Raw genomic sequence first — 14163 nt, 5'->3', positions numbered from 1 at the left:
AATCTCTACGCAGCATACGAGCTGGGGAGGTAAGTGGTCCCCTGAAAGACTAATGCAATTTTTTTATTATACTTGGACGACAGCCTTCCTACCTCGCTATTCTTGGGAGACAGTGCTCACATCTCACTCAACGCAGCAATTTACAGGATTTCAGGGGGCTGAGGTTGGCCAACAAACATGACATCGGTTCTTGGCAGTTTCCACAGGTCATTGCAGAATTTGGAGAGTCCCTTCAATCCGTAGCTTGAATTATTAAGTATAATCTAGAGGGGAATCAACTCAAACCTACAAGGTCTCACTGGATTCCTGGATGCTAATGCAGGCATCAGCTGATCTGTGGTACGTGTCAACCATGTGAAAATCGTGTTGGTTACTTAACACCCACTATTGAAGAGAAAAAAAGCATTGGCCTGGTGTTCACAGCTAACGATCCAGACATTGCACTGCAGAGTGGAGCTGAAAGTTATCCCGTATATTATGGCTCATCAGCGTACAGGAGTACAAAGTGCTTTACGCAACAGCCATAAATATTATATATTTCTAAATACGTTTATAACACAGGGATGAAGGTAGTAATATAAAAAAATGTTATAATACCACTGCATAAGGTGTGGTAAAAATCCATCTGGAAAGCTGGCTAAAAATTATGACATCTCTGCTCAAGAAAGGTTATAAACTGGAGGGAGACTGGAAATGTTATTTCGTTGAAGAGGCTAGAAGAGCTTGGTTTGTTCAGCCTCAGAAATCGAAGGGTTGTGATCATTCCCTATGCATTAGATGAGGAAGAGCAGTTATTCAAGCTCCAGCTTTGGCGCAAGAACACAGTTATAAACTGGCTCCAAATGCATTCAGGCAGGAAATTGGAAGAGGTTTCAAACCATCAGAGGTGTAAGGCTCAGCGGCAACCTGCCAACAGGGAGAGCGATGGGTAAAAACCCAAGGATGAGCTCCATAAATTACAAGGTGATTAGAAAACATGGTTTCTTGCAATAGCCGTCACCTACGCAGGATGGCCAAGAGGCTCCTGTGGGCTCTGATCCTGCTTGGATTGGACTTGAATGAGAAGTTGTCTTACGGCAGAAGAGGGACTTCTCTTCTGTAAGATACGGATGCAGATGGGAATGGGAGAGGTGGCTGTATGGGAGGCGAGACAGAAGCTTGGGATGTGGGCTTGGAGAATTTTTTATTTTTTTTTCCTGCTGCCGTTCGATGGTCCGATAAAAAAGTAAGTGTGAAAGTCCTGAAATGGGCAGGCACCAACAGAGACGTGTCCTCAGCAAAGCAAAATCCCAGACTGGGTCTGGCTGCAAAAACGGGGGAAGGCAATTTTGGGAGCCAGTTTGTCTGCTGGGGCTGGCAGTCCGACAGCTGATCCTCCTTGCACTGACATAAGTTTGAGGGCAGATGCTTAAAAATAAGTACTTTTATGATGTGTTTTTCACATTTTTAGGCAAGGCATGTGTAAATACATGTGAATGTTCAGCCTTGGAATTCCTTGGGCCTGTGGTTTGGAGAAATCCAAAGGGGTTATAACATGCCAGCTTGGATTTCTGAATACAAGGGATTTTTGAGTATTTCTGTCTTTATTGTGTCTCAATAATAGGAGCAGCTGGTTATGGGCACAGATTTCCAGTTAAACAAAAGATGGAGCTCTACTTCAGCTGTGGTGCGGCTTTCTGTATGGCTCCAGCATGCCAACATTCAAGACCCTTGTATGTGCCACAAGAACTTAATTCCCTCTTGCTGTCTGCAAAGTTGCTTTGATTGAGTCCCTTAAAAAGTTATTAAAATCTCATCTGAGCTATAGTTAGTACCATGAAGGTTCAGGGGACCATTTTTCTTCTAAGATGGCCATTAGAGCTTGGACCCCAAGAGCTTTGCAGCGTAGTGTGAAACTTGTAGCTGTCACGGGGAATTTACACAGGGGCTAACGTACGTGTTGATTCCTGTTCTGGATCTTTTGCAAGACCTATAGCAAGGGCCCGAGTTATAAAACCTGCAAGCTTCAACAGTTGCTGTTCAGGTCACAAAGTGAGGAAAGGAGAGCAGAGATGAGCCTACACTGAACATGCATTTACACCTTACCTAAAGATACCCATTTTCACCACCTCGGTGTGGTAGAAAGTCCATTATCAGGGCAAAGTCGTCTCTGGGGGATGTGTGCCTCGTTTGTGCCTATGTGTCACAGTCAAGTGCATTTTACTTTCTCGTCCTTTCTGAGCCCTGTAAGTTCAGCAAACTCTTTCGCTCCTCCAGAGACTAAAGTCTTGCATGCAGCAAGGAAGGAACAAGAGAGACCAAAGCAACCCTGTGCCCCAAGCCTGTGCAGTAATGGGAAGCAGATAAGCTAATTTACGGCCAGGTAGAGGAAGGGCAGAAGCCCCATGATGAGCTCTACCTTCCTTGGTAGATCCTGATCCTGAGAGCAGAGCCCAGCGCAGGGGAGGCTGAGGGTGCTGAAGAGGAGCTGCAACTCACATACACCAGCCAGAAGCTGTGGCTGCCTCTCGCTCTGCCCCCTTGCACACATGCATGCTGTAGTATTTTACCCAAAAGCTGCATTTCAGCACATTTTTAAAAGCTCTCCAGTTTCACTTTGAGGTAGCGCTAAGTCCATCACCTCCCCAGTGAACTCTTTGGGTATCTAAATAGCCTGGCAGTTAGCGGCTCTTATTTCAAGGTTGGAACAGTCTAAATCCAGCCTCCAGGCATCGGACCGTGCCCAATGCTTCCCAGCTGGATGGAGTAGCAATCCCGCACACAAAATGCTTTTTTCTGTGTGCGATGCCAGTGCTGTGTGACTTAGGGGCGGCTGGGACAGGTTCAGAGATCCTGGAGCTGTTCCCTCTGCCCTGGAGCAGAGCGGATGGAGGAGGTGTGAGTGCATGCTGTGCTGCAAAAAAAAAAAGCCGTAGCAAAACCATGCGTCTGGGCTTTTGCTCCGTGTCCGTATCCTGGGGTGTTTGCCTGACTGTGGTGAGCTGATGGAAGCTGTTAAAATTATTTAATCCTTGAACAATTTTACTATCAGGCAGGGAATTGGCTTCCTTTGGTGGGCCGTGGAAACAAACCCACTCACCTGACATGGTTTGCTCCGTTCTTAAATTTGAAGTGTGTGGTGGTCAGCAGAGGGGAGAGGCAGGGAAGGGCAGGGAGTGCAAAAGAAAGAAGAACCCTGGACTACACAATATAAACTTGTCCTGGAGCTTTATTCCAGCAAACAATTACAGCTCTCCTTGTTGCGGTGTTACTCTAGTGTGCTACCCTGTGCCTTATAAATACAGGAGCATTTTAAGTGGCATGCCCAGGGGAATTATCAGCTATGATCAATGCAGCAGATTATTATAATTGCTGGTGCTCCAGAGGACTCCGAGTGGTGCAAGAGCAGCTTTGCTAGTCAGTACCTTGCAACACAAAGACCACTCTCAGCTGCTTTTGAAAGCACCGTTTCTGGCTCCTTTTAAACCAAATTTGATTTCTGCTTAAAAGAGAATCGTGGCATGCGCTTTCACAAATCTGAAACTTGTGGATGTACGGCCTTCATTCAAATGTTCTCCTTTGATGCCAGCAGGAAGCAATGTTTCCGCGAGATCTCTTACAGACCAAGAACTGCTCCAAAGGCTTGGCAGGGATGGATGTCGTTCTCAACTGGTGAGCAGCGACACTCAAACGCCTCGGCTGCTGTTAGCCGTGGGAGAGCAGCACACAGAGAGCTGCAGAGTGTGCCAGAACAAATAGCATTTAGGAAGATGATTTTTCCTTTGTTCCCTGCCTTTGTCCCTGCGACTTGGGAGCGGGTTTCCGAGAGCAAACCCAGCATTGCGGGGCGCCGGACCGCCCGGCGCCGGGGATTGCATCTGCCTCCCACCGCCGTGTGCCGGCACGCAGGCACATTCATGGGTCTGGGGGTGATAACGGTCTTCTCCTAGCCAGGGCTGCAGAGTCTCAGGGTCGGGGGGGACCCCAACTCCCTCCCAGGGTGCGTGCCTGGCTGCATCCCAGCGCTCAGTGGATCCAGCCAGCGGTTCCCTCTCCTCTCTGTTTCGGAGCATCTGGCCTTGCTGCAAGGATTGTTTTGCTTCAAGAAATAAATAAGTGCTTTGTATCCTAATGGCCACAGAAAAGGAGGATGTGCCAGACTCAGGCCAAAGCACACTGAACCCATTTTCCAGTTTCACACGTGCCATCATCTGTGGAGCTTGTGTGTGAGCCTCTGTGTACAAGCACTTGCAACATTTTGCAGGGTGTTGAGAGGGTTATTTGCGTGTGTCTCATTGGGATTTTTTTCCCCTTTGACTTTCCAACGAAGGCCAACAGGAATGAGAGAAATACCAAAGACACCAGATTTGTTTCTCTGTCAGTTCTAAGTGCAGAAGATCACTGAATGCCTGACATGCCATTAAAAAGCCAGCACTGGGGAGGAGCAGGCAAGCCGCGGGACCAGCCCTGCTTGCCCAGGCCAGCACGGGCTTGTCGGGGCGACTGGCCGCCTTCCTCCTGCTGCAGCCAAAGCTCAGGGGGGCTGGCACACAGCGAGCCAGGGGACGGGGCCATCGGTGGGCACACACGCACACGCATCGGCAGACACTACCCTGCACATCCTTGTGTACCTGTGCCGCTGTGGTACGTCCCCAGGTGGTGTGGTGTGGGCTGCCAGGGCTGTGGGACCCCTGGCATGGTCCCAGGGGAAATGACGCTGTCCTGGGCACTGGGGGACACTGGAGAATGCTAGCGTGCCTGGATTTGGAACCGACTCCGCTGCATGTGATGATTTACTGTGCATACCTGAGCAGTGGCTGACCCACCAAGGTCCCCTTTTTGGGGACATCTGTGTTTGGATGCTCTGCTGCACACAGAGCAGCACATGCTGCCCTTGCAGGGCTCTGTGCAAAAGCCTTGCAGCTGGTTTTGCTGTTTGGTTTCATGAAAACCAGGTGGGATTGCCCAGCTGGATGTGCCAGAGCTGTCATGGCCGAGCAAGTCGGCACCCATCAGGTGAGCCACGCCAGGACACCGCGAACTCTTTGCAGTCCATCCCAGCAGTACAGTCATCCCAAACAGCCCGGTTTGGTGGGTGCTTTTAGTAGGGGTGTTGTACTTGGGCGAGTACAACCGAGTGCTACTTCCCAACAGCAATTAATTTGTAGAGAAAGGTGGTGTTTCCCCTCCACCTCGTTTAATTCATTGATCAAAGACATCCTTCATCAATGGCTTAAATTCACAGGTTGTTTGCAAACTTTTTCTTCTAGGAGAGGGTTTAAGACTGCTTGCAAATATGCTCAGATGGGGTTTTTCGCCTTTGGTCACCCGTGGGACTGCCAGGAGAAGGTGCAGTCCTGCCTTTATTTAGCAGGGCCAGGGTAGGTTTGTAAACTGTCAAAGTTAAACTAGAAACACACCCCAAACCTAGGAAGACTGCAGAACACAAAGGCATTTGTAAACTAATGTAATTACTTTCCTCAGTGCCTTTGAATAAAGTTGGCTCCACTTTAAAGGCATTTTCGTACCCTCCTTTTACATTACGTTCTTTCCTTTCTCCTGGTTTCTTTCTTTTTTAATTTCTATCTTCCCCACACACACCCCCTTGCACACACACACACCCTTTTAGCTCTAAGCAGCTGTTAATTTCCAAAATGTCTACCGTTTTTTGTTAGCAAAACTTGGCGTTTGGATGTTTTCCTTTTGAAGGTGAGAATAACACCCTGGGAAGATGGATATCTGCTGTGCCGGGTTCTCGCAGCGCAGAGCCTGTCCGAGCACCTGGGAGACCTTCCCCAGGGCAGGATGGGGCTTGCCCAGCCGGCCAGCGTGCCGCGGCACCCACGGCCAGCCCGCCTGCCCCATCGCAGCCAGGGCTTCGTGACATTGTCTGGAGCCTTATTTTAACTCAGCCTGATGTGTTCCAGATTCCTCTAGGGTTTCTCACATCCAGATGTGAGTAGAGGCCGGAGCAAATAGGGGCAGGCGGGGAAACCGAGGATGAAGCCTAGCCTGGCCCCACAAGTGGCTGCTGTGTGTTAATGATGCTTGTTAGGATAAGTGTGGGCAGAGCAGATCTGTTGCAAGGGGAAATAGCAGGATGTGGACATGCTGTCTTGTATGGCAGAAGTATTTAATAATAAAACAGTTGAAGATACCGTATGCTTTAAAGGGGAAATGTTATCCATCCTGGGTCGTTGCCCCACACTGTTTTCCTTATCTAGGTGCAGCTCATGTTGCAGAGCCTGTAGGATCGGTGAGGAGCCATATGCTGGTGCCTGGGGGTCTGGATCAGGCCCTTTGGCCACAATGGCCCTGCAAGGCTCACTAGCTACAAAGGCTTGTGCGTGCTCCAAACTGGAGCTGGACGGAAGAAGAGTTATTTTAATGGAAAACAGTGACCTTTTGTACAAAAGTGAAGTGCAGACTGAGCAGTTTTAGTTTTTTGACATGTTAGCGTTTTCTACAGACCTTTTCCCTGAAAAGCCAGACTGATCTGAGAATCCCCCCTTTCCTTCTTTATTTTTCCTTATTCTTGAGCATCACAAGCAGGCAGTGCCAGCCCAACAGCCAGCCACTTACTGGCGGGTCAGAGATGCTGTCAGCAGCCACGTGAGCACAGAGGCAGGGAACACTGGCAGCCTGGGACCCCATCCCTCCCGGGCTTGGCTCTCCTGTCCAGGGGGCTGGGTGCATCCCGTGGGGAGCGGGTGATGGATGAGAGCATGTATTTGCACAGGCCTGGGTTAACATCAGCCCAGGGAAGGGGTGTCCTTCTGCTCCTCGTCTGCACTCTGGCTGGACCTCTTTGGATAGGAGTGGTGTCCCGGTTAAAAGGATCTGACCATCCCCCCGGTTCAGGTGTGTCCCCAGGAGGGATGGTAGATGTAAAGGCAACACTGGAGGAAGCTATCGGCAGGCATAAGGAAAGGGTTTTCTTCTCATGAGATGTCCCGCAGGCTCTGGGCAAGGACTGACAGCTGCCTCTGCTCCATCCTCATCGTGAGCACCCCTGTGGCAGCTCCCCATGGCTGATGTGGATCCAAAGCAAACCCTTTCAGGTTATTTCAAGCAACAAATCGCAGGTTGGAGCCTGTTACGTTTATTTTGTTTTGCTTTTGAAACCAAATTGCCCATCCCTGCCGAGCTATGCTGCTGGTGTGATGGGAGCTGGTTCCTGCGGACCTGCTGAGACTAAATGGAAAACTTCCCAGCGGAAGCAGGAGTGGAGCTGAGCACGTATGTCTTGCCTCACCGGGCTCCGGCAAGGCAGCACCCAGGTTGCTGAAGGAAGAACTCACATCCCTGCTTTTCGCCCAGGGTGAGCGTCTTACAGCTCAGTGCTTGAGGAGCCAGAGCAGCCTGATGGAATTTGGCATCTCTTCAGAAAAAAAGAAAAGTAATTTCTGGTCTATGCCAACTTCAAGGACTCAGTGGGCAAAAAAACTTCATTGCAAGAAAGGAAAACACAAGCTAACCAACCTGAGCCCAGGGGAAAGCGAGCAGCCTGTCTGCACGTGGGGAATTTGGCAAGAGAAGTCAGCAGGCGCCTGTGCCGGCCAGGAAGTATTCTGGCAGCCCGGTAAAAGGTATGGCAACAGGGGCATCGCCGCAAGATTTTCAGCTGCAAGCGCTGCTACAGACTAGCTGCATGAAGACAGGGAGCTCGTTTAACGTCATTGTGCTGTAAATAGTGCTTTCTAGTACGTTGATTTGCTACCTCGTGTAGCACGTCAAAAGAATTTAAGTGTTTTTATTGTGCTTTGATGTACCTGGATGAAGGATGCTCTATAAATGCAAAGTAAGTGTTCTAATGTACATAGTTTGTTTTCCTTTTAACATAAAATGCTTATCAGCCTTTCTTTCTTTCTTTGACAGTTTCCGTAGCTGGTGGGTCTGTTTCTGCTATGCCGTAGCAAAACAAATTTAGGGTTTCGCAGTGGCCTATGCGTGTTCCTTAGCTTGATGACATGGGCAGTTCCCTGTCGTCAGCACTGCAGAGTTATGGGCAGAAATCTGCTAAAAATCTCCCTTTCTGCAAAACCTGGTGACAGGGAAAGGTGGATGTTAGGGTTGGTCTGAGGAGGAACTGTAAACTGAGAAATGCGATTGCAAGCGTTGGAGCAGCTCTGCTTGCAGGTAGTTCTGAATGAGAGCAGGGAGTGAGCTGAATGCAGAGTAATTATTCCTGAATAATGCAAGGTTTGGGTATTTATTCTGAAATAAAAAAATTATTTCTTCCTGTTGATGGTGCCTCCCTGCGTGAGCCACCCCCAGCAGGCTGCGAGCCCATGGGTGAGCTCCCCTGCCAGCCAGCCCTGTGTGACCTGCCTCTGTGTCCCTATCCCTTGTGGTGACCGACGGTAGCTTGTCATCCCACAGATGCTGTGGGGTTGTGCGGGCAGACAAGGTTCATCTGGGGAGTGCCAGCCCAGGTGGCGCTTTCTAGGCCAGAGCCCAAAACGTACAGCGAGGGACAAAGCTGATCAGAAGCCACTGCAAAGTGAACGTCATTTGGGGAAAGCCCTGCAAAAGCTGCAGGCGGTGCAGCCGCTCTGAAATCAATTGCTGCAGCGTCTGAGAGCCAAGGGGGCATCTCAGGGGGTTAATCCCACCGCAGCGAAGGGGGAAAGCTGTATACATCAGGAAAACAGTTTGCATCTCTCTAGCCAAGTGTGGATTTAAGGAAGCCATCCAGCCCTCTACTTCTGCCCGAGCATCCGGAGGCATCCGGGGCTGCGGAGACTCCCGATCCCGGCCGAGCTTTCCCTTACCTGTACCTTCTCCTGTTTCTTCCCAAGCGGCTCAAGTCACCGTGGCCATTTCGGAGCTGATCCCTGGCCAGTGACTCGCATCCTGGTGCCTGGCCCGGCCCTTGAGCACACGTTCCAGGTGTGGCAGTCGGAGGAGAGACACTGGGGTTCAGGGCGTGCTTCCTCTCTGGGCTGCCACCGGGCTCCTCCAGCGCCGGGCATGCCATGCCCCACCACGCTGCCTTTTTAATAGCCAATTTTAATTATACGCTCTGAGACGAAAGAGAAAAACCAAGCCTTCCAACAGATTTTATCTGCTGTTTATTTCCACAAATTGCTGCAGAAAAAAGCCCGGAGGGTTTTGATGGAGGTGGAGGCTGCGATAGCCGGCAACACGGAGGCTGCCGGGGCGCAGCCTTTTTAACCTCCCCTGCCGAGGCAGGTGCCGACACATCCCTGCAGCCGGCGAAACATGCTAACGCTATGGAGGCTGACCGAGCAAACGGTAATGAGCTCCACTGCCTTGCCGGGGCTGCCAGCCCTCTTTCTCGGTGGAGGAAAGGCAATAAACCCAAAGCAGTGCCTAGCTGCATTTCCCCGCTCCAAATCATGGGGAAAACCTGGTGCCCGCTGGCTCGGGGGGTGGCTACTGGCCAGGCACGGGCTCAGCCGGGGAGCCCCACTGCAGTTGCCTCTCTTGCTCCGTAGGTGCACCAGTACTACAGCTGCCTGCCTGAGGACAAGGTCCCCTATGTCAACAGCCCAGGAGAAAAATCTCGCATAAAGCAGCTTTTGCACCAGCTGCCACCGCACGACAATGAGGTCAGTATCCAAAAAGCACCCTCGGACATGCCACCAGGGCTGTGGGTGGGGAGGGGACGTGCCTCCTGGGGTTGCTGGTGGGAAGCGTGGCTGGCCCCTTTGCAGCCCTTTCTGCTTTTTGGGGGGATTTACTTGGAGTTTGGTCATGTTGCCATTTAAGTGCTGTATTTGCTCCCTGCTTCAATGGCATTGGAGGTGGGGAGGGAGTTGCTTGTTCCTAAAGTTAATTTTTTTCCCAAAACATCTTTCTTAAGTCTCGGAAATTAAAGCCTTTTCTCAGCCCTCGGAGGCCAAAGCTGCGTTAATTGTAGTGTGAAATGCTGTTGAGATCAGCTCGAGCCAGATATGAGCAAAAACCTTTTCCCAAGTGCTGCTTCCGACTCACTTCGGGAGTGGGAACGCGTGTGCTGGGGAGGGGTTTCACTCGTCTGAGCCGTGCGAGCTGGGAGAGCCTGGCAAGGTGGAGGTTGAGTCAAGACCAGTCAGAGCAAATAAACCTTCTTAAGTCTCCCAAGAACGATGTGAGGTAGCAAAAAGGGTCCGGTCTTTGACGTCCTGTTCTCACCAGTGAGAACATTGGCTTCTGGTAGCCCGCAAAATTTCCCTGTGTAAACAAAAAAAGTTATTTTCATGTTGCTTTCTGAAGAAGCCGCTCTGGAAAATACGTGCAGGTAACTTGTTTGATCTAGGTCAGATTTTAACGAGTTTTCCTGCGCGTGGCTGGGTGCCATGGGCACAGCACGGCGCTGCCAGCGCCGGGGGAGCTCCAGGCACCGGGTAGGGGCTTCTTCCCGTACACCCTCGGGCCCCAACCTGCCCGACTGCCTTCCCTGGCAGCTGCTGAGAACCCACAGCCTCTGACAGCCGAGCAGCGTCAGAGTAAATACACGTGAACGCTGCTACGTGCTGCTGTAAGCTGGAGGCACGAGACTGCGTGTATTTTCTGCAAATTGGCAGATTTTGCATCCGGTTTCCCCTCGTGCTTAGTTTTGCTCCTTTGAAAATTCAAGGTGTGTTGGTCACTCACGTGAATAATCCTGCTCGGCTCCGTGAGCCTACGCTCCAAAGTAACGGAGGCTGGGCTGGGCACTGGTGCTACACGTGGCCACCTTGGCTCTTCAGTTGTATTCTCCATTGAGATGCAACAAGCCAAGAGCTAAGCCTGCGGGATGAAAATAGCCAGGAAAACCTCAGTTTTACAAGCTTCGGGGAAATTGCATCATTCATTGTTTGTATCCTTTTATTTTACTTATTTCCTTATTACCTTCTATGCAGAGGTTTTGCAACATACAAACTTGACCCAGTGCTGGAAGAGTAGTTCCCAGATAGCTCCATCATTTGCACAGGGAAAAGGGGCTGTGCTCTTGAAATGCCAATAAAATATTTTGAAGCTGCTGTAAGACCTCTGCCTTAAGGGGGCTGGTAAAGAAAGCAGGAAAACTGTCAGTCTGGCTGCTGGTCTGGGCGGGAGTCTAGAGGACCCAACTTTTAAGATTTTCCTAAAAACCGAGCACCCAAAGAGCCATCTTCCTCCTTGCCCTTTCTTCTCATCTCTACCTCTTGAAATGTTGACTGGACCCCGGGATGACCGAAGCCCTGTGTTTCTCCAGCCTCCCCCAGCCAAGGGCAGGTTTTGTCTGCGTAACCCCCACGCGGAGCTTCAGCAGAGCTCGTGGGGCAGTGTGACATGCTGCCCGGGGAGCCAGTGACACCCGTAACATTGAGCATCACTTGTGTTTTTTAGGTTCGCTATTGCAATTCATTGGATGAAGAGGAGAAGAGGGAGCTCAAACTCTTCAGCAACCAAAGGAAGAGGGAAAATTTAGGGAGAGGCAATGTCCGGCCATTCCCTGTGACCATGACGGGAGCCATCTGCGAGCAGGTGGGTAGCAGCTGACAGACTGGCACAAGCCAGGAGGCTTTTGAATCACCAAAGTTAAGTGAAGCTCACGGGAGCAGCGCCCACCCCACGCCCCCTGCCAGCTACGAGCGCTGGGGTCTGTTGGGGTGCCTGCCAAGAGTACCCCGCAGTATTTGATGCGGAGCAGCCACTTCATCTCCTGGCCTTGTGCAGGGGGGGAAGCTGTTGATATCCTGGCCACAAAATGGAGATGAAAAGAGATAAGAGAGACCAGAAAGGAGCTGTGAATTAGCACCTTCTTCTGCCACAGTTGTGAAAGCAGCTGGTTGGCGATGGGTGGCAGCGGGCTTGTCCGTCCCCCCCGCTAAACACCCGCCTTTCCGACAGTGCGGCGGCCAGATCAACGGGGGGGACATGGCCGTCTTCGCCTCACGAGCGGGGCACGGCGTCTGCTGGCACCCTCCCTGCTTCATCTGCAGCGTCTGCAACGAGCTGCTGGTCGACCTGATCTACTTCTACCAAGACGGGAAGATCTACTGTGGCAGGCACCACGCCGAGTGCCTCAAGCCCCGCTGCGCAGCGTGCGACGAGGTAAGAGCCAGCTCGCCCCAGCTTCTGCCACGGATGCTGCCCGTGGGGGTGGGTTGAGAGGGTCCCTTTTGCCAGCTAGATGGTATTTCCCCTCCATCCACCCTGGCCTCTACGTGGGTCATGCACATGAAATACGATGGTTGAGGTTTGCCAAGGGTTCATGCAAGCTTTGCCTGAGGTTTCAGGTGAGCGTCTCGGGGATTTTTAGTTGCAGCCTGCCTGGGACTGTTCTGAGACCAATTTGCAGCTACACGCAAGGAGCTGAGGGAGCTGAAACATCCATGAGTGTTTGCAGCAACAGCGCAGCCCCCGTGCTGTGTGATTTTAGTCCAGCTGTGTGTGGTGGTCCTCCCTTCCCCTCTCTTCCCCCAGAAGAAGCCTCTGGTGGATGGCTGCTGTATTTCCTACAAGGCGGTAGTGTCTGGGTACACGCTGAGCTGAAATAGGCTCTGAGAGAGGCGATTAACGGGCTATAGGAAGCTGAACAAATGGAATACAAAACGAATACAGAAAACTACAGAGTCGCCTCAGAGCGTTTCTCAAGTGTCAATCTCTGTTTAAAAGGCTGGTGAAGGAAATTGTTCTGGCTTTTAAAGTTATGAAAACCATAGTGTGGAAAACCATATGTACTATAAAATACCATGTCCCATCTATGCAAGCGTGTAATAGTAAATATCCAAGGCTATATGCACTTCAAATATAAGGAACATTGACGTATGTATCCAATTAGATTTGTAACGTTACCAGTAAAAAAACAACTCCTAACTATTCAACTGGCCTTATTTCCTTGTGGCGTAGGCTGGGTAATTTTTTTTTCATGTACTTTTTATCCCTGCAAATTCTCATGTAAGTCTTTCATTCAGCTCCGTCTTTAACATGCATTTCTTCCCCTGGAATATCCGTCGCTAATTTTGAGAAAGGGTAACTCAGGGGTAAGAGGAACTGCAGAGAAAAAGCTTTTGGTGTGACCTGTGCCAGGGCAGAGAGCCAGGGAGAAGAGCTGGGCACTGCTTGCTCCTCTGGCTTGGCTTTGGGAGTGGAGATGGGGTGGGGATGGGAAGCACAGGGGTGGGGATGGGAAGCAAGAAAGCATGTGCTGAAAACATTTGAGATGGCCGCTTCACCAGCCCACCCTTAGCAGCCCTCTGTGCCTCAGTTTCCTCGCTAGTATAACGACTGCAATCATTTTTATAAGCACACAGGCTGGGGTAGAGGTGATGGTGAGGAGCTAGTTAGCTCCGTTTCTCTCCCCTCCAGAGTGCTGCCACTTGTGTTTCTGCTCACCCTTTGTACTCAGGTCCCTGTTTCAGAGACAGATAAATGTGTTTTAGTAAGTGTTCTTCAATAGTCCGCCGGATCAATAGGCTGTATATAAGGGTGTTTATTACCCTGATCGACCCCTCCTGCTGATGGATGTGCTTAGGAGCACGTTACTGCGAGCTCTGCCTTAACGCTTTGTAGTCCGTGCACTGGCATGGTCCTGAGGTATTTGCATTTTAATGGGTTTCCCTGAGAAGCGATGGGTGCCCCTGAGCTGAGCCGAGCCATGGGAGTTTCCCTGTGCAGAACAGGGAGGGGAAGTAGCTGTAAAATTTGGAGGTGGCATGAACAAAAGGTCAGAGCTGTCATGCACGGGCAGGAGAACGAAGGTTGGTGCCCACATCCCAGATCCCCTTTCTGACCGACTCTGCTCCGTGTTTGTCTCCCCCACCCAGATCATTTTTGCCGACGAATGCACCGAGGCCGAAGGGCGGCACTGGCACATGAAGCACTTCTGCTGCTTTGAATGCGAGACGGTGCTGGGAGGGCAGAGGTACATCATGAAGGATGGCAGGCCGTACTGCTGCAGCTGCTTTGAGTCCCTCTACGCCGAGTACTGCGACACCTGCGCCCAGCACATCGGTACGTGCCACCGTCCCCCAGCCCTGGGGCGAGCGCGGGGCTGGGTGGGAGCGGGGCAAACCTCTGCTTGCAAGGTCATTTCTGGCAGCGAGGGCTCTTGCATTAAGCCTTTGACAACAACCTGGGCTGTGAGCAGGACTGCCTGCGGCTGGGGTCTGCTTCAGCCCTGGGGCATCCAAAGAGACTCGTGCCCCTCTTGCATCGCCACCAAGGAGCTAGCACAGTAATTTGTTTGGGTAACCCACTGCTTATCCC

At 51.2% G+C, this 14163-nt stretch overlaps 1 protein-coding gene across 3 annotated transcripts in view; it reads left to right on the top strand.

Annotated features, from left to right (window-relative positions):
* The window catches only part of PRICKLE2 (prickle planar cell polarity protein 2), a 116371-nt gene that overhangs the window by 80182 nt on the left and 22026 nt on the right, over positions 1-14163 (top strand). For all 3 annotated transcript variants that reach the window (XM_080382777.1, XM_080382778.1, XM_080382779.1), the window contains 4 exons: positions 9441-9554; positions 11299-11436; positions 11803-12006; positions 13722-13908. In XM_080382777.1, coding sequence (XP_080238903.1) covers positions 9441-9554; positions 11299-11436; positions 11803-12006; positions 13722-13908 — 643 coding nt within the window. The remainder of the gene's footprint in view (positions 1-9440; positions 9555-11298; positions 11437-11802; positions 12007-13721; positions 13909-14163) is intronic.

This window comes from Falco punctatus, assembly GCF_963210335.1.
Source record: "Falco punctatus genome assembly, chromosome: 4".
Lineage (NCBI taxonomy): Eukaryota > Metazoa > Chordata > Aves > Falconiformes > Falconidae > Falco > Falco punctatus.
This window is presented reverse-complemented; position numbering and strand designations above follow the sequence as displayed.